This window comes from Engystomops pustulosus, chromosome 8, assembly GCF_040894005.1.
Source record: "Engystomops pustulosus chromosome 8, aEngPut4.maternal, whole genome shotgun sequence".
In the NCBI taxonomy this organism is placed as follows: Eukaryota; Metazoa; Chordata; class Amphibia; order Anura; family Leptodactylidae; genus Engystomops; species Engystomops pustulosus.
Window position 1 is genome coordinate 103,437,480 of NC_092418.1, and position 21,043 is coordinate 103,458,522.

The window sequence follows — 21,043 nt, forward strand, 5'->3', positions numbered from 1 at the left end:
ATAGAGTGGGGCAGCGAGGTTGTAGACTGGGGCAGCGGTGCCATAGAGTGGGGCAGCGAGGTTGTATAGTGAGGCAGCAGAGTGGGGCGGCAGTGCCTTAGAGTGGGGCAGCGGGGCCATAGAGTGGGGCAGCGGTGCAGTAGAGTGCTCTATCGGACCACATATCCTGTCTGGCAGCTGGGGTCGGAGAGTGGGGCATCGGGGCCTGAGAGTGGGGCAGTGGGTGCCGTAGAGTGGGGCAGTGGGTGCCGTAGAGTGGGGCAGTGGGTGCCGTAGAGTGGGGCAGTGGGGCCGGAGAGTGGGGCATCGGGGCCTGGAGAGTGGGGCATCGGGGCCTGGAGAGTGGGGCATCGGGGCCTGGAGAGTGGGGCATCGGGGCCTGGAGAGTGGGGCATCGGGGCCTGGAGAGTGGGGCATCGGGGCCTGGAGAGTGGGGCATCAGGGCCGGAGAGTGGGGCATCGGGGCCAGAGAGTGGGGCATCGGGGCCAGAGAGTGGGGCAGTGGGGCCTGGAGAGTGGGGCATCTGGGCCGGAGAGTGGGGCAGTGGGGCCTGGAGAGTGGGGCATCTGGGCCGGAGAGTGGGGCAGCGAGGTTGTAGAGTGGGGCCTCCGGGCGTGTATAGTGAAGGCAGCGGTGCCGTAGAGTGGGGCAGCGGGGCCATAGAGTGGGGCAGCAAGGTTGTAAAGTGGGGCAGCGGTGCCGTAGAGTGCTCTATCGGACCACATTTCCTGTCAGGACCCCTGTTTGAGCCCCTCCCCACCAGAGATGTCCATGGAGATGATGGTGGTTATGATATCATACTCCCATCATTTCTGTGCACATGTCACTGGAGGAGCTGGATCTGCATTTACCTCTGGGGCCCGGAGCCTTCCCTGCCCCCGTCCCACTTCCATTTTGTACCTTGAAATTTGGCAAGTCTGTCCATCATATTGACAGGGGGCTTGGTGCTGGGGGTGCAGCACCGTCTCTGGGGTACCCTCTGTACAATGGGGCCATTTGTCACTTTTTATTGTAAGAACAAATGAGGGACTCCAACAGTCTCTACATTACTGTAAATGAGACGCGGCCGAGCCCATTAGTCATCATCCTCCACCCAGACCCCCATAACGTCCCCCCAGAGCTGCCGCACACAGGAGACTTTCAGCGGGCAGGTGACACATTAGGGGGAGATGGATGGCGTCTTCGGGAGGGTTACTGTTGGCCATTAATCTGAAGCCCCTGCGCTGGAGACAGCAGTCACTCAGTGGTTAATGTTTGGGATGTTCCTGAGAACCAATCTTCTCCTGACAAAGCCTCGTCCTGTACCACAAGACCGAAAGAAGCACATAAAGGGTGTGGGAGAGGCAAGGGTCCTGCAGGACAACCAAAAATGTCCCCATCAGTATGTCTAGATGAGTTGTCACCCAACTTTCCCAGACCCTGAAGCCCATATACTACTGTCTCATTCATTTGTGGAGTTACATCCCCACTGCCTCCTTCCTGCTCTTCCTCTGTCAGTCATTTTTGTGCTATACAATTGAGTTCATGTACCAGGAAGCACAGGATGAACACAGCTTTGCCCTATACCGGTGATTTCAGGAGGTTCTAATCATCATATAGAGGCTTCTTTATTTGGGGTCAGTGTGTGACCCTGCTGTGAGGAACAGTATAGGAACCCAAATGTACACCATTCCCCCAATACAAGAAACAATTACCCCTGGGTCTACGTCCTCTCTCACCTACCTCTTCTACCTACCCTGATAAAGCCCAATGCAGATCCTGGAGAGTAAATGTCTGCACTGCATGTGGCGATCGCCTGCTTATCTTTTCGTGTTGACTTTGCGTTCATGAACCAGAAAGCTCAGTATGAACAGTTTCAGAGTTATATCCCCACTTTTCCCTCTCTTCTACTGCTCTTTACTTTGTTTGCCAGGTAAGTATTATATTCATGAACCAGGTGGATCAGGATGAACTGTGCTTTAGGTTAGTGCTATGACGTACAGTGACCTATTTTGGGCTACAATCTCCTTTGTTATGACCCCCCCCCCCATTGACCTCAATGCATGTATTACGGCTGCCTGGGTTATTAATGAGTCCCCTCCTCCATGTTGTGGTGATTTTGGGAGCACCCTGTGTTTCTGCCGAGTGATTCCCGCCTGACTGCGCCCCTCAGCAAATTACAGGCTCCTTATACTCCAGCAGCGGGATCCACAGAGGGGCAGCAAGCACCGCTTATTTTATCCTAAAACATTCAAATTATATAGAATTAAAGTTTTAAAAGTCATAAATGTGGCTTTCTATTCCTGATTGTGGCTGCAGAGCATTCAGTGCCATGTCCTGCGGATTCTACAGCATCTTCCAGGATTCTCAGGAATCTTCTCTGATGGAAACAATAAGCTTATACCTAAGTTTAGTATCTGTTATGGAAGTTGTATGATGCCCCCTGGTGGTGATCTCTTTACATAGTATGACACCCCCTGGTGATCATCTCCTTACATGGTATGATGCCCTTTGGTGATAATCTCCTTACATAGTATGGTGCCCCCTGGTGATCATCTCCTTACATAGTATGGTGCCCCCTGGTGATCATCTCCTTACATAGTATGGCGCCCCCTGGTGATCATCTCCTTACATAGTATGGTGCCCCTGGTGATCATCTCCTGACATAGTATGGCGCCCCCTGGTGGTCATCTCCTTACATAGTATGGTGCCCCCTGGTGATCATCTCCTTACATAGTATGGCGCCACCTGGTGATGATCTCCTTACATAGTATGGTGCCGCCTGGTGGTCATCTCCTTACATAGTATGGATCCCCCTGGTGATAATCTCCTTACATAGTATGGTGCCCCCTGGTGATCATCTCCTTACATAGTATGGTGCCCCCTTGTGATCATCTCCTTACATAGTATGGTGCCCCCTGGTGGACATCTCCTTACATAGTATGGTGCCCCCTGGTGATCATCTCCTTACATAGTATGGCGCCCCCTGGTGGTCATCTCCTTACATAGTATGGCGCCCCCTGGTGATCATCTCCTTACATAGTATGGATCCCCCTGGTGGTCATCTCCTTACATAGTATGGATCCCCCTGGTGGTCATCTCCTTACATAGTATGGTGCCCCCTGGTGATCATCTCCTTACATAGTATGGTGCCCCATGGTGATCATCTCCTTACATAGTAAGGTGCCCCCTGGTGATCATCTCCTTACATAGTATGGCGCCCCCTGGTGGTCATCTCCTTACATAGTATGGTGCCCCCTGGTGATCATCTCCTTACATAGTATGACGCCCCCTGGTGGTCATCTCCTTACATAGTATGGCGCCCCCTGGTGATCATCTCCTTACATAGTATGGCGCCCCCTGGTGATCATCTCCTTACATAGTATGGTGCCCCCTGGTGATCATCTCCTTACATAGTATGGCGCCCCCTGGTGATCATCTCCTTACATAGTATGGCGCCCCCTGGTGGTCATCTCCTTACATAGTGTGGTGCCCCCTGGTGATCATCTCCTTACATAGTATGGCGCCCCCTGGTGGTCATCTCCTTACATTGTATGGTGCCCCCTGGTGATCATCTCCTTACATAGTATGGTGCCCCCTGGTGATCATCTCCTTACATAGTATGGTGCCCCCTGGTGATTATCTCCTTATATAGTATGGCGCCCCCTGGTGGACATCTCCTTACATAGTATAACGCCCCCTGGTGGTCATCTCCTTACATAGTATGGCGCCCCCTGGTGATCATCTCCTTACATAGTATGGATCCCCCTGGTGATCATCTCCTTACATAGTATGGCGCCACCTGGTGATCATCTCCTTACATAGTATGGCACCCCCTGGTGGTCATCTCCTTACATAGTATGACGCCCCCTGGTGATCATCTCCTTACATAGTATGGTGCCCCCTGGTGGTCATCTCCTTACATAGTATGGTGCCCCCTGGTGATCATCTCCTTACATAGTATGGTGCCCCCTGGTGATCATCTCCTTACATAGTATGACGCCCCCTAGTGGTCATCTCCTTACATAGTATGGCGCCCCCTGGTGATCATCTCCTTACATAGTATGGCGCCCCCTGGTGATCAACTCCTTACATAGTATGGCGCCCCCTGGTGATCATCTCCTTACATAGTATGGCGCCCCCTGGTGATCATCTCCTTACATAGTATGGTGCCCCCTGGTGGACATCTCCTTACATAGTATGGTGCCCCCTGGTGATCATCTCCTTACATAGTATGGCGCCCCCTAGTGGACATCTCCTTACATAGTATGGTGCCCCCTGGTGGTCATCACCTTACATAGTATGGCGCCCCCTGGTGATCATCTCCTTACATAGTATGACGCCCCCTGGTGATCATCTCCTTACATAGTATGGCGCCCCCTGGTGGTCTTCTCCTTACATAGTATGACGCCCCCTGGTGGTCATCTCCTTACATAGTATGACGCCCCCTGGTGGTCATCTCCTTACATAGTATGACGCCCCCTGGTGGTCATCTCCTTACATAGTATGGTGCCCCCTGGTGATCATCTCCTTACATAGTATGGTGCCCCCTGGTGGTCATCTCCTTACATAGTATGTGCCCCCTGGTGATCATCTCCTTACATAGTATGTGCCCCCTGGTGATCATCTCCTTACATAGTATGGTGCCCCCTGGTGATCATATATACTTACATAGTATGGTGCCCCCTGGTGGTCATATATACTTACATAGTATGGTGCCCTCTGGTGGTCATCTCCTTACATAGTATAACGCCCCCTGGGGGTCATCTCCTTACATAGTATGACGCCCCCTGGTGGTCATCTCCTTACATAGTATGGCGCCCCCTGGTGATCATCTCCTTACATAGTATGGTGCCCTCTGGTGATCATCTCCTTACATAGTATGGCGCCACCTGGTGATCATCTCCTTACATAGTATGGCGCCACCTGGTGATCATCTCCTTACATAGTATGGCGCCCCCTGGTGGTCATCTCCTTACATTGTATGGCGCCCCCTGGTGATCATCTCCTTACATAGTATGGCGCCCCCTGGTGATCATCTCCTTACATAGTATGGTGCCCCCTGGTGATCATCTCCTTACATAGTATGGTGCCCCCTGGGGGTCATCTCCTTACATAGTATGGCGCCCCCTGGTGATCATCTCCTTACATAGTATGGTGCCCCCTGGTGATCATCTCCTTACATAGTATGGTGCCCCCTGGTGGACATATCCTTACATAGTATGGCGCCCCCTTGGGGTCATCTCCTTACATAGTATGGCGCACCCTGGTGATCATCTCCTTACATAGTATGGTGCCCCCTGGTGATCATCTCCTTACATAGTATGGCGCCCCCTGGTGATCATCTCCTTACATAGTATGGTGCCCCCTGGTGGTCATCTCCTTACATAGTATGGTGCCCCCTGGTGATCATCTCTTTACATAGTATGGCGTCCCCTGGTGGTCATCTCCTTACATAGTATGACGCCCCCTGGTGGTCATCTCCTTACATAGTATGGTGCCCCCTGGTGATCATCTCCTTACATAGTATGGCGTCCCCTGGTGGTCATCTCCTTACATAGTGTGGTGCCCCCTGGTGGTCATCTCCTTACATAGTATGGTGCCCCCTGGTGATCATCTCCTTACATAGTATGGCGTCCCCTGGTGGTCATCTCCTTACATAGTGTGACGCCCCCTGGTGATCATCTCCTTACATAGTATGGCGCCCCCTGGTGTTCATCTCCTTACATGGTATGGTGCCCCCTGGTGGTCATCTCCTTACATAGTATGGTGCCCCCTGGTGATCATCTCCTTACATAGTATGGCGCCCCCTGGTGATCATCTCCTTACATAGTATGGCGCCCCCTGGTGATCATCTCCTTACATAGTATGGATCCCCCTGGTGGTCATCTCCTTACATAGTATGGTGCCCCCTGGTGGTCATCTCCTTACATAGTATGGCGCCCCCTGGTGGTCATCTCCTTACATAGTATGGTGCCCCCTGGTGATCATCTCTTTACATAGTATGGCGTCCCCTGGTGGTCATCTCCTTACATAGTATGACGCCCCCTGGTGGTCATCTCCTTACATAGTATGGCGCCCCCTGGTGATCATCTCCTTACATAGTATGGATCCCCCTGGTGGTCATCTCCTTACATAGTATGGTGCCCCCTGGTGGTCATCTCCTTACATAGTATGGTGCCCCCTTGTGATCATCTCCTTACATAGTATGGTGCCCCCTGGTGATCATCTCCTTACATAGTATGATGCCCCCTGGTGATCATTTCCTTACATAGTATGGCGCCCGCTGGTGATCATCTCCTTACATAGTATGGCGCCCCCTGGTGATCATCTCCTTACATAGTATGGTGCCCCCTGGTGATCATCTCCTTACATAGTATGGTGCCCCCTGGGGGTCATCTCCTTACATAGTATGGTGCCCCCTGGTGATCATCTCCTTACATAGTATGGTGCCCCCTGGGGGTCATCTCCTTACATAGTATGGTGCCCCCTGGTGGTCATCTCCTTACATAGTATGGCGTCCTCTGGTGGTCATGTCCTTACATAGTATGGTGCCCCCTGGTGGTCATCTCCTTACATAGTATGGCGCCCCCTGGTGATCATCTCCTTACATAGTATGGTGCCCCCTGGTGGTCATCTCCTTACATAGTATGGTGCCCCCTGGTGATCATCTCCTTACATAGTATGGCGCCCCCTGGTGATCATCTCCTTACATAGTATGACGCCCCCTGGTGATCATCTCCTTACATAGTATGGCGCCCCCTGGTGATCATCTCCTTACATAGTATGGCGCCCCCTGGTGGTCATCTCCTTACATAGTATGGTGCCCCCTGGTGGTCATCTCCTTACATAGTATGGTGTCTCCTGGTGGTCATCTCCTTACATAGTATGGTGTCCCCTGGTGGTCATCTCCTTACATAGTATGGTGCCCCCTGGTGATCATCTCCTTACATAGTATGGCGCCCCCTGGTGATCATCTCCTTACATAGTATGGTGCCCCCTGGTGATCATCTCCTTACATAGTATGGATCCCCCTGGTGGTCATCTCCTTACATAGTATGGCGCCCCCTGGTGATCATCTCCTTACATAGTATGGTGCCCCCTGGTGATCATCTCCTTACATAGTATGGCGCCCCCTGGTGGTCATCTCCTTACATAGTATGGCGCCCCCTTGTGATCATCTCCTTACATAGTATGATGCCCCCTGGTGATCATTTCCTTACATAGTATGGCGCCCCCTGGTGATCATCTGCAATCAGGTGCTGTGCAGGGTAGTCAGTCTTCTTGCCCTGCTTGTCAGGACAGGAGCGGAGTGGCTGCAGGACGTGGTGTTACCTCTGTGTGGATTCTGCTTCTGACTTGTAAGGAAGTTTCTCTTCACTGTACAGACTCCGCGCTGCTACAATAATCACAGCTGCCAGAGGGTGGAGGAGGCCTATGGGCCAGGGGAGTGTAAGACATACAGGGGCTTCAGAGGATGATGGGTCATGTGACAGCGCTCAGTGCCCGTGTCGTGTAACGAGTGCTGAAGGGGCCGGGAGAATGAAGAATAAGAAGTGTATTTTTGGGACTCTTTGTTAGAACAGGATTTGTAGGGTAAGTGGAGGATATGGATTCAGGTTTGGTGTAGACTGTAAGGGTCGGGCAGTAATATGGCAGGATTACCCTGGCTCCGCCCCCTGCGCAGAGCGGGGGTTTGACCAGTTGTGTCTGGGACGTGTGCAGGAAGTAAAGTCTGATGTTTGGAGGCCGCTCAGTCTCAGGAGAATGTTTTTGGTTTCTTCCACTTCACCGTCACCTCCCGGTTATACGACTTTCACTAATGAAAGCAATAATTAGGTTTTGGCTCAGCGTCAGGTACTCAGGGCAGCGGCGAGGAGCGAGGAATACAGGATGAATCACCCGCAACGTGCATGAGCAGCGCTCACATTACCCAGAGCTGCAGCCTCAGGCGCATGATGCAGCGCCGCAGCCCCAGGGCGATGTCACACGGCACGTTTTTGGACCGTTCTAAAGCATAGGCTTATGTATGTTTACCATGCGTTTGGCTGGTTTCAATTTGTTTCACAGCTGCCGACACTTCAAGAAATGAAAATAAACAGGTTCAAAGCAGCCAAACGCAGGGTAAACAGTCAAAAACGCAAGCGTTTTAAAAACGGACTGAACACGCATGCTTTAAAACGATCCAAAAACGGGAGACGTGAGGCATCGCCCTGAGGTGGATGATGCAGCTGAGCGGCTGCTGGGGGATGATGCAACGGTGCAGCCTATGATGCAGCTTGAGGATGCGGTCACATGGCGGTCCATTCTTGGCCCGTTTTTGGTCCGTTTTAAACTGAAGACGCATGCGCTTGGCTTCTTTGAACCTGTTTATCTTCATTTCTAGAAGTGTTGGCAGCTGTAAAACAGATTAAAACCACCCAAACGCATGGTAAACATTCAGAAACGCATGTGTTTTCACTCCATTTAAAGACGGTCCAAGAACGCACCCTCAGGCAGTGCTGTGTGTAGATTTAACCCTTTTTCTGTGATCCTGGAGGAGGGACTGAGCGCCACTGTTCATAGCTGTATCCTGATAGAGCAGCGCTGCAGTATACATCATGGAGGTCGCTGTATATCTGTAGTATAATACAGACATTTAGAATCTCATTACTATTGCTGGGAATTCCTCTAATATCCGGGGTTCCTCCTTTTCCGGGGATGAGCGCACTTCTCATCAGTTTCTCATTAGTTCCTCTCTCCAGGGGGCTCCTGGGGGGGCTTCTCCGATGAGTCACATTTCAGGACTCGCTGACCCATGCTCGGAGGCCGTGTCCAGCCTATAATGGAGGCTTTGTCCTCTGCTCCCAATTTCTAAACAATGACGGGCTGGGGCCCGACATTCACCTGTATTAACTATTGCATTGCTGGTGGACCCCAATTTTCAGCCTCACTGAACTTTCAGAGAGTGAATGTTGTAGAAAGCGGAGGCTGCAATTGTGGGATCATCTTAATAAAGAGAATTTATCCCAAGACCAGGCTCAAAAATGGACACAAAATAGTTTGGATAAAGTAGCGGTGGAGCTCTATCAGGTGGGTTCCCCCACATCGCCGGGCCATGTCTGTCGGCACCTCACTGCCCCCCAGCTCCTGACTACCTGCAGAGTGTTGTCAGGTCCAGGTATACATTGTATAGTGGTTCTGTTGTCTTTGGATTCTCCCTCCGGTTACTCCCCCAGTGCTTTAGATACAATCATTGGGCCGAATGCTGGGATAGCTGATGGCGGTCTGTGTGGACCACTTCTCAGATCATTCGGAGGGTAATAAGGAGTCGGGGTCGCTATCCCCAGTGTGTACAGAGCCATCAGCGTAGGAAGCGCGTGTGTCCTGCATATTGTGTCTGGAGGCCTCGCTGTTTGTTCGCCTTTGTCTTGTCTTATTTACAGGCTCTTGATGGATTGTTGGGGTCGGAGGTGGGAAGCGGTGAAGTGCCTTCTCAGCAAACTCCTGAGTAGCGTCAGCCGGAGGCTCCCTGCGCCTCCTTCTCTGCTCTACATCAGGCTGACGGCTCCGGGGACGCTGTGGACATGATTCAGCCACCTCCCGGCCACACTCGGGGCGCCCGGATTTGCTGCAGTAGGTCCTTTCCTCTAACAAACCTGGAGATCTACGGCCACTATGTGCGGGTGACATAATCCTAACAAACACCAGATTATCAGACATAAAACAGTGACACAAAAATACATCCCAGCTGCTTCTCCTGCATCACTTTATACTACAGGAAGTTTCATCGCATCGCTACTTTCTTAACCCCTACAGGACCAAGTTGGTTTTTTTTCAGTTTCCGTCTCCCTCAAGTAACACATTGGGTTACGAATGGGTTTTGTAAACGCAATGTTGACAGCAATGTAATAAGACAAATCTCAACTGTGATGCATTTAAAAACGCATGTGTTAACGCCACGTGTGAATGCAGCCTTACTGAATACATCTGTGTAGTTGTTTTTTGTTCCTTGGATTTTTTGTTTTTCTCCGTGCATGGACCCACTGTTCCTGGACCTCCCCTCCCAGACCCTCCATGCCTGGACCCCCCCGAACCCTCCGTGTCTGGACCCCCTCGTCCGGGACCCTTCATACCTGGACCCCGCGCCCTAGACCCTCCATGCTTGGATTTTTTATGCAAGAAAAATTCCCTGCTGCAGGTTTATGATCGCCTTGTGACTGGCAGCACCATTAATCTGCTGAAGATACTGGGGAGGGTATGGATGAAGGCGTCGGGGGGCGCAGCATGACTCAGTATGTCATGATGAAACAACGGTGATTAGAAGCAGAGCGGAATGGCGAGGCTGTGAGTCACCGGACGCCGCGCTACAGATCCACAATTCCAGTTCATCATTGCGGTCTCCTGGTCTGCACAGTATCTGACGATGGACTGGGGATTGTCCAGGATTCCGACCTCTTATCCATGGGGAATGAAGCGGTAGCACATACCACCCGCAGTGCAATATGGAGCTTTAGAAGAAGTTCAGACGCTGCAGATTTGGTAATTTTGGGGCCTCCTAGTGCCTAGCTCCATTATAAATGCTCAATCTCCATGTTATGGCCAATGTAAACTCTAATCTGTATGGCAAATCCTGTAATCTGGTAATACAGAAATTCAGGGAGATGACAGATTACACGCTAATCTGTGCCGGATTATTGGATGGCAGAGGACCCTCGTACCACAGAACAATCCTCTCACTCCTGCTTTCTGCTGAGCGCCTCCTTTAAGAGCCTCATACCCCTGGGCAGGATGAGGAACGGACGGGTGATTAAGGCAGGAAATATTATTTACGGGCGACGCTGACGCCTCGCTGCAGGTTTTATGAGCTGTTAGCATGGCGCACAACCTGGAACATGTATAAATTATGTTTTATGGAGATGCTGGAGCCCGGAGTAAAACGAGTCTATAAAGTCAGCAGCGAAACCCCGAAGTCAGGACGTATCCGGGGCCTGGGACACTTACAAGTGGATCGGAGAGTTTCTCTGCATCATGTGATGGATCATGACAGTAATTATATATCTGTCCTTAGTTACTCCTGACAGTTACACTATATAAAACACTGTGACAAACCCTCAGCCATAACGATTATTAATGTGGTTGTGAAACGCTTGAAAAACATGCAAATTATATATCCCCCCCCCCCCCCCCAATCCAAATGGATGCGTGAAAATAGCTGCCCGCACTCGGAGGCATCCTGTAAGGAAATACCTGAAGAAATCTGACAAAGCTGAAAAATGATTTGCGCTACACAAAAACTTGATGGTTGGAAATCACTAGGATCGAACAAACTCTGATTAAAGGAAATCTACCATTTGTTTGTCTACCAAACGTAGCTTGAGAATGCTGTAGCTACACCAATGCAGAAACATATTTTATTCCATGAGCTGAGTGGTTTTGCTCAAAAAGACAATTATAAAATTCAGGACCTTGGGAAATCTTGGTGCAGCCTGGTTGCCTACATGAAACCAAAACATGTGGAGCTTCCTGAACTGTCCAGACAAGACTAGTCAACCTGAGCTTGATGACTCATTCACAGCAGCCGGGGGAGGTGCAGCGATTGATTACTTCTGCCTGTCAGGGACAACACATTGATGACGTGTTCTCAGCTTATGCTTGGCAGGACAAGTCTGGGGCATAATTAGGGTGAGAGGAGAAGCATCGGGGCAGCCACAGGAGCGACAGAGACTTAGTATGCTAATTTTATCATTGTTTTTTCAGCAAAACTACTCGGATCATGGATTAACCCCTTCTGACGCTCGCCATAATAGTATGCCGCATATTGCAGCAAACACTTACCAGTAACACCCGCTATCGGTGCTATCACGTCCATGGGCGCCACCACCTTGACCACCCGTGACGTCTTTGGGTATCACCGCGTCCAGAAATGTATAAATCTATCAAAATATAATAATGGTTTTCGTTGCCTTAAACCCTGTAACAGAAAATAGTCGAAAATGGCATTTTTTACCATTTTGAAGGATATTAAAAATTCAATAAAAAGTGATCAAAAGTCTGTACAGTCCTAAAAATAGAAGTATTGAAAACGTCAATACTGTGGGTGACACCACCCACAGCCCCATACACCAAAGTTATTAGCGCCAGAAGATGGCAAAGTAAAAAAAAAAATTTTTGTACAGGAGGTTTTAATTTCTGTAAATGTATGAAAACATTATGAAACCTGTATAAATTTGTGTACATGGAAAAATAAAAAAGTTATAGATTTTTGATGGTGGGGAGTGAAAAATGGAAGTAAAAAAAAAAAAAAAGGGCCAGGTTGTTAAGGTGTTAAACAAGATATGTTTCTGCATCAGTGTAGTTACAGCATTCTCAAGGTAGGTTTGGTTAACAATGCATAAAAACAAATTGTAGATTTCTGTTAAACTTGTACTGACCAAAATGGTACAATTTGGCACCCGCTTCAGTGTGTTTGACACTCTGTTTGAGTCTGACAATCTGTCAGCTTGTACAGATTTTAAGTACTTCCAGCAGCCTCTGTGTGTCACCCTGCACTTCCAGCAGCCTCTGTGTGTCACCCTGCACTTCCAGCAGCCTCTGTGTGTCACCCTGCACTTCCAGCAGCCTCTGTGTGTCACCCTGCACTTCCAGCAGCATCTGTGTGTCACCCTGTACTTCCAGCAGCCTCTGTGTGTCACCCTGTACTTCCAGCAGCCTCTGTCACCCTGTACTTCCAGCAGCCTCTGTCACCCTGTACTTCCAGCAGCCTCTGTGTGTCACCCTGTACTTCCAGCAGCCTCTGTGTGTCACCCTGCACTTCCAGCAGCCTCTGTGTGTCACCCTGCACTTCCAGCAGCATCTGTGTGTCACCCTGTACTTCCAGCAGCCTCTGTGTGTCACCCTGTACTTCCAGCAGCCTCTGTCACCCTGTACTTCCAGCAGCCTCTGTCACCCTGTACTTCCAGCAGCCTCTGTGTGTCACCCTGTACTTCCAGCAGCCTCTGTGTGTCACCCTGCACTTCCAGCAGCCTCTGTGTGTCACCCTGCACTTCCAGCAGCATCTGTGTGTCACCCTGTACTTCCAGCAGCCTCTGTCACCCTGTACTTCCAGCAGCCTCTGTCACCCTGTACTTCCAGCAGCCTCTGTGTGTCACCCTGCACTTCCAGCAGCCTCTGTGTGTCACCCTGCACTTCCAGCAGCATCTGTGTGTCACCCTGTACTTCCAGCAGCCTCTGTGTGTCACCCTGTACTTCCAGCAGCCTCTGTGTGTCACCCTGCACTTCCAGCAGCCTCTGTGTGTCACCCTGCACTTCCAGCAGCATCTGTGTGTCACCCTGTACTTCCAGCAGCCTCTGTCACCCTGTACTTCCAGCAGCCTCTGTCACCCTGTACTTCCAGCAGCCTCTGTGTGTCACCCTGCACTTCCAGCAGCCTCTGTGTGTCACCCTGCACTTCCAGCAGCATCTGTGTGTCACCCTGTACTTCCAGCAGCCTCTGTGTGTCACCCTGTACTTCCAGCAGCCTCTGTGTGTCACCCTGTACTTTCAGCAGCCTCTATGTGTCACCCTGTACTTTCAGCAGCCTCTATGTGTCACCCTGTACTTTCAGCAGCCTCTGTGTGTCACCCTGTACTTCCAGCAGCCTCTGTGTGTCACCCTGTACTTCCAGCAGCCTCTGTTTGTCATCCTACACTCATTCTGTCCATGTCTCTGCCTTTGTATCACCTTTTTAATGCACTTTAAGAAAATAAACCAGCTGCTCCAGATACAGGGGAAACCCTGAGAGGAGCACACACTACACTAAACTCCACTCCAGCTGTTTCCAGTCTGTAACTTTACATCTTTGTCCTGAGTGATCTGTGGATTCTCTCCGGGTCGGGCAGCTTTAATCTCACAGGAGAAGAGGAGATCAGTAGAGATGTGAACCAGACACTCCTGAACATTTCCAAGGAATGCTGACTGTTAACCCCTGGGCTGCTGTGTGTTCTCCATCCTGGACTTTGTTAGGTCTCTGTGCTCCCTGTCACAGTAAGGTTTGCACATTGTAGCACCTTGTGCTTTGTGACACAGATTTTTACAGTCCATTTGCAGTTCACGTTAAGCAATTGTTTGTATAGAATAGTCGGAAGCTGCAGAACACTGGGCGTTCTGGGAGTTGTAGTTCTGTTGGGGGCTACTGGTTTTGACAATTCTCTGTGAGTAAAATACACTTTATACAGGCTGAACGTTTGTCACAATTGGATCCAGCCTAGAAAATCTCCTGATGGCTGAACCTGTATACTAAAGGTTTGTCACATTTGTATCAATCCACTGATACATTGTAGCAAACTATAAGTACAGGAAGTTACTCAGCTGTTACAACTATTAGGTCTGTATAGATTTTCAGCCTCACATTCACTGACTGCAAGCAGAGAACTTGAAGATGGTGAGGATTAGTAACACTAAGCCATCTGATAAAACAGTTTCTTCCCCAATGACATATCAGCGGTGGCGCAGGGGAGCCTTTCATACGGGGGGCACAATGCCGCTCACAAGTATCTGAATCCTCGCTTCCACTTCACTTTTGTGAATGTTTAATGCATGTGAAATTTATTCACCAGGATGTTAATGTGCCCCCCATCACAATATCACTGGGGTCCGAGGAGCATGAGGTAAAGCCCAATTATTAAAGCTCTTGCTGTGCGGGGCATTGTGCGGGTGGCAGGACTTACAAGCCGCTGCTGGACGCTGGAGAAAGGGGCCCAGGTTTAGTATTCTGCAGGGGTACGCGGTGTGTGAGCAGCATGGCCACCGGGGAGCGTGATCGCCATATGCTCGGGGTGCAGACTTTAAACCCCAAATAGACTTTAAAGGGAATTTCTCCTAATCCCACAAATTGTTTTAAAAAATGTGGATATAATTCATTACCACAACTCCCACAGATTCCAAAAGTGGCCTGAAAGGGGTGTAAGGGGGAAGTAGTGCCCCTGCCTGGTACCAGCAGAGAATTAGGGTTAATGTGACTTTACTTTCAGGGATGAGACCCCCACACATTCCGTCAGCTCTAGTAACTGCTGTAGTATACAACTAGAAGTTTGCTACAGCTTTTACCCAGAGCAGAAGGAGGGGCTTCAGAGTAGCTCAATACAGACAACTAAGAACACAGCAGGATTCTCCCCCAGTGCACTTGGTACTAAAAATACAATATAATATGCACAGAACACAGCAGTGTGAGGACACACACCCCCAGTTCAGTTGGAGAAGCTAAAATCCCAGAATATAAATCCATATTTCACAGTTCTGCTGTTGCTAACAAAATACACAAAGGTCTGATTACACATCTGTCCAGGGAGAATGCCTAACACTTACTGCAGAGAGCACAGAGCACAGCAGTGTGAGGTCTGATTACACATCTGTCCAGGGAGAATGCCTAACACTTACTGCAGAGAGCACAGAGCACAGCAGTGCGAGGGAACGCCCTAGATGCAATGTAGCTCCTCCATCCGTGTATCACACACAAGGGTATGAATAAACAGGTCATCCCTGGGCACGGTGCTGCGCCATGGACAGTACCCAAATTTATATTTAGCTCCACGGTAGGAGTCAGCAGGGTTTTTTGGAGAGGTGTAAATGTGCGCGACTCGTCCTGACTTTATTCTAGGGAGGTGGAAAGAAAAACATTTGGATCCTTGGCTGAGAAAGTTCAGACTTTCACCAAAAGCCGTGGATATTTGTTTAATAAAGCGTCTGGATGACAGGTGGAGACACCAGGTCTGCAGAGCTGCGAGCATTAACCCTTCTCCTGATGGATTTGTGGAGATCCGAGAGATGAAGCTGCAGCTTTATGAGCTGCGCTGATACATTGTACAGAAAAGCTGCGGCCTCACGGTAATGAGGGTTTTCATTCTCCAAGCTCCATACATTGTGGAGAAGTGTTGTTACATTGTTGCACCTCATGTATCTGTCTGGGTGATCATGTGACGCTATCAGATGTATGTGCCAGCACCTCATTACATAGGGAGAAGCCCCCAGCCCACACTTCTGAGGGTCCGCTGATGTTCTATATACAACCCTTGTTTCCCAAACTTGAAAGACAAAACTGATTGTTCTCTAAACTACAAGAAAAAGTCAAATAATCAAAAAGATTAAAAACACTGATTCTAAGAAGGATTGGGAAAAAGTTCTTCCATCAGGAAAAACAACTCTATAAACGTTAGAGAGAAAATAAATATATAGGTAGATGAGAAACCGTGGATAGACACATAGATGGCCATATCAACCATAAAACATCTATAGAATGAGGCCCCTCTGTTTGGGGGTGACATCAGGACACATCTGCCATTCCTGAGGTGTATTAATAACCCCCTCCCCGAATGATTTGTCTTTGTAGAATTGTCTGATGTTGCAAAATGTAAACTAATTTAAGCCTTGGCCTGATTCCTGGCAGATCGTCTGCATTCCCCTTTTTCTGGAGGGGTGAGATGTTATCCACCACAGGTGTACCGCCAGCAGGGCGACAGCGACCCACTTACTGTGAAATATCACCCGCTACACCCTACGGACAGGTGGGCAGAGACACATGTGTGATCCATGGACTATCAGACATTCCGGATTACATACTGGATAGGAGGTGGTGAAACATTGTATACTGGTTATACTACATGTATATACACTGTGAGGGGCTCCTGTAGTATATACTGGTAGTGTATATGAGGGGCTCCTGTAGTATATACTAGTAGTGTATGTGAGGGGCTCCTGTAGTATATACTGGTAGTGTATATGAGGGGCTCCTGTAGTATATACTAATAGTGTATATGAGGGGCTCCTGTAGTATATACTGGTAGTGTATATGAGGGGCTCCTGTAGTATATACTAATAGTGTATATGAGGGGCTCCTGTAGTATATACCAGTAGTGTATGTGAGGGGCTCCTGTAGTATATACCAGTAGTGTATGTGAGGGGCTCCTGTAGTATATACCAGTAGTGTATGTGAGGGGCTCCTGTAGTATATACCAGTAGTGTATGTGAGGGGCTCCTGTAGTATATACCAGTAGTGTATGTGAGGGGCTCCTGTAGTATATACTTGTATATTTATATGTGAATTTCGGTCAGATCGGATTGGTTTGGATCTTCATGTGAGTGTAACTGGTGCTTTCTGCTGACACTTAGGCTCGGGGATCCCGGTTTGGGGATCAGTGTCTGGAGGTTGCGCTGGCATCAGCTCAGTTATTATTTTTGGGTTGGATCTTCAGGAATTTCCTGTTTCCGTATATGTTGTTCCTTCTCTTTTATGTCTTTGGTTTAAGACAGAAAATCTCCTTTTAATGACTCGGCCTGCAGAATATTATTCTCATTATTAGAAGACTTCCTGTTCCAGGGAGAAAGCGAAACACTCAGCAACTTTCTCCACATGTCCCCAGCACATACTCTCCTAGCAGAGCTCAGGTGTGGGGTGCGGAAAGGGTTAATAGCTACAACATCAGCCCAGCCCCTGACTATGGGGACGATTTACCAATATGACAGCATGTGCCCCAAAATATTAGGGGCTATTCCTATAGAAGCCAGAAACTTGTTCTTATCTGGTCCTATCAACACAACTGAGGGATTTTAACAATATATTCAGTGTAAACTGAACAAGGCTGGACTGTAATAAGATGTGATGATATCAGCTCCTCATCTTATATCACTGCTGGAGTGTAATAAGATGTGATGATATCAGCTCCTCATCTTATATCACTGCTGGAGTGTAATAAGATGTGATGATATCAGCTCCTCCTCTTATATCACTGCTGGACTGTAATAAGATGGGATGATATCAGCTCCTCCTCTTATATCACTGCTGGACTGTAATAAGATGTGATGATATCAGCTCCTCCTCTTATATCACTGCTGGAGTGTAATAAGATGTGATGATATCAGCTCCTCCTATTATATCACTGCTGGACTGTAATAAGATGTGATGATATCAGCTCCTCCTCTTATATCACTGCTGGAGTGTAATAAGATGTGATGATATCAGCTCCTCCTCTTATATCACTGCTGGAGTGTAATAAGATGTGATGATATCAGCTCCTCCTCTTATATCACTGCTGGAGTGTAATAAGATGTGATGATATCAGCTCCTCCTCTTATATCACTGCTGGACTGTAATAAGATGGGATGATATCAGCTCCTCCTCTTATATCACTGCTGGACTGTAATAGGATGTGATGATATCGGCTCCTCCTCTTATATCACTGCTGGACTGTAATAAGATGTGATGATATCAGCTCCTCTTATATCACTGCTGGACTGTAATAAGATGGGATGATATCAGCTCCTCCTCTTATATCACTGCTGGAGTGTAATAAGATGTGATGATATCAGCTCCTCCTCTTATATCACTGCTGGAGCGTAATAAGATGTGATGATATCAGCTCCTCCTCTTATATCACTGCTGGACTGTAATAAGATATGATGATATCAGCTCCTCCTCTTATATCACTGCTGGAGTGTAATAAGATGGGATGATATCAGCTCCTCCTCTTATATCACTGCTGGACTGTAATAAGATGTGATGATATCAGCTCCTCCTCTTATATCACTGCTGGACTGTAATAAGATGTGATGATATCAGCTCCTCCTCTTATATCACTGCTGGAGTGTAATAAGATGTGATGATATCAGCTCCTCCTCTTATATCACTGCTGGACTGTAATAAGATGTGATGATATCAGCTCCTCTTATATCACTGCTGGACTGTAATAAGATGTGATGATATCAGCTCCTCTTATATCACTGCTGGAGTGTAATAAGATGTGATGATATCAGCTCCTCCTCTTATATCACTGCTGGACTGTAATAAGATGGGGTGATATCAGCTCCTCCTCTTATATCACTTCTGGACTGTAATAAGATGGGATGATATCAGCTCCTCCTCTTATATCACTGCTGGAGTGTAATAAGATGGGACGATATCAGCTCCTCCTCTTATATCACTGCTGGAGTGTAATAAGATGTGATGATATCAGCTCCTCCTCTTATGGCACTGCTGGAGTGTAATAAGATGTGATGATATCAGCCCCTCCTATTATATCACTGCTGGACTGTAATAAGATGTGATGATATCAGCTCCTCTTATATCACTGCTGGAGCGTAATAAGATGTGATGATATCAGCTCCTCCTCTTATATCACTGCTGGACTGTAATAATATGTGATGATATCGGCTCCTCCTCTTATATCACTGCTGGACTGTAATAAGATGTGATGATATCAGCTCCTCCTCTTATATCACTGCTGGACTGTAATAAGATGTGATGATATCAGCTCCTCCTCTTATATCACGGCTGGAGTGTAATAAGATGTGATGATATCAGCTCCTCCTCTTATATCACGGCTGGAGTGTAATAAGATGTGATGATATCAGCTCCTCCTCTTATATCACTGCTGGACTGCAATAAGATGTGATGATATCAGCTCCTCCTCTTATGGCACTGCTGGAGTGTAATAAGATGTGATGATATCAGCTCCTCCTCTTATATCACTGCTGGAGTGTAATAAGATGGGATGATATCAGCTCCTCCTCTTATATCACTGCTGGAGTGTAATAAGATGTGATGATATCAGCTCCTCCTCTTATATCACTGCTGGAGTGTAATAAGATGTGATGATATCAGCTCCTCCTCTTATATCACTGCTGGAGTGTAATAAGATGTGATGATATCAGCTCCTCCTCTTATATCACTGCTGGAGTGTAATAAGATGTGATGATATCAGCTCCTCCTCTTATATCACTGCTGGAGTGTAATAAGATGTGATGATATCGGCTCCTCCTCTTATATCACTGCTGGAGTGTAATAAGATGTGATGATATCAGCTCCTCCTCTTATATCACTGCTGGAGTGTAATAAGATGTGATGATATCAGCTCCTCCTCTTATATCACTGCTGGAGTGTAATAAGATGTGATGTTATTAGCTCCTCCTCTTATATCACTGCTGGAGTGTAATAAGATGTGATGATATCAGCTCCTCCTCTTATATCACTGCTGGAGTGTAATAAGATGTGATGATATCAGCTCCTCCTCTTATATCACTGCTGGAGTGTAATAAGATGTGATGATATCAGCTCCTCCTCTTATATCACTGCTGGAGTGTAATAAGATGTGATGATATCAGCTCCTCCTCTTATATCACTGCTGGAGTGTAATAAGATGTGATGATATCAGCTCCTCCTCTTATATCACTGCTGGAGTGTAATAAGATGTGATGTTATTAGCTCCTCCTCTTATATCACTGCTGGAGTGTAATAAGATGTGATGATATCAGCTCCTCCTCTTATATCACTGCTGGAGTGTAATAAGATGTGATGATATCAGCTCCTCCTCTTATATCACTGCTGGAGTGTAATAAGATGTGATGATATCAGCTCCTCCTCTTATATCACTGCTGGAGTGTAATAAGATGTGATGATATCAGCTCCTCCTCTTATATCACTGCTGGAGTGTAATAAGATGTGATGATATCAGCTCCTCCTCTTATATCACTGCTGGAGTGTAATAATATGTGATGATATCAGCTCCCTCAGTGCAGGGCAGCAGATCCCAGCTGTGACTCCACCGCACTGTGGGAAGATTGCAGGACAGGTGGCAGATCCACCGCCAGAAAATCCCCACATTGTCCTAGACTAAGAACCACACTGTGAGGGGCTTAAAGGGGCGTCTCACACCTGTAACCCTGGCACTGCCTTCCCACCATGAGGGCAAAACTGCAGGGAAACTTTGATGGGGAGGGGGGGACAGCGGATGTGAGATGATATATGAGACTGACACATTGTACCAGATCTACAGGTTTCACAGTAATTTCCTGGAGACAGTTTGACTAATCTCCTTTTTTTCCTGTCCTGCAGATGCTGCGCACCTCTTCCCAACATTCCACACACCATTCCCTATCGACATCCGTCACCAGGAGGGGCGCTATCACTATGAAAGCCACGCAATCCATGCCATACATGGGTGAGTCTACAGTGCCTGCCTGTGTAATGTGTGAGAGGTAGTCAAGCCCCGCCCCCTGCCTGTATATCCTGTGTGTGAGAGGTAGTCACAGACCCACCCCCCCTGTATATCCTGT

At 48.2% G+C, this 21,043-nt stretch overlaps 1 protein-coding gene across 1 annotated transcript in view; it reads left to right on the forward strand.

Annotated features, from left to right (window-relative positions):
• The window catches only part of GLI2 (GLI family zinc finger 2), an 83,382-nt gene that overhangs the window by 29,488 nt on the left and 32,851 nt on the right, over positions 1–21,043 (forward strand). Inside the window, exon 3 of the mRNA XM_072122053.1 lies at positions 20,823–20,928. Coding sequence (XP_071978154.1) covers positions 20,823–20,928 — 106 coding nt within the window. The remainder of the gene's footprint in view (positions 1–20,822; positions 20,929–21,043) is intronic.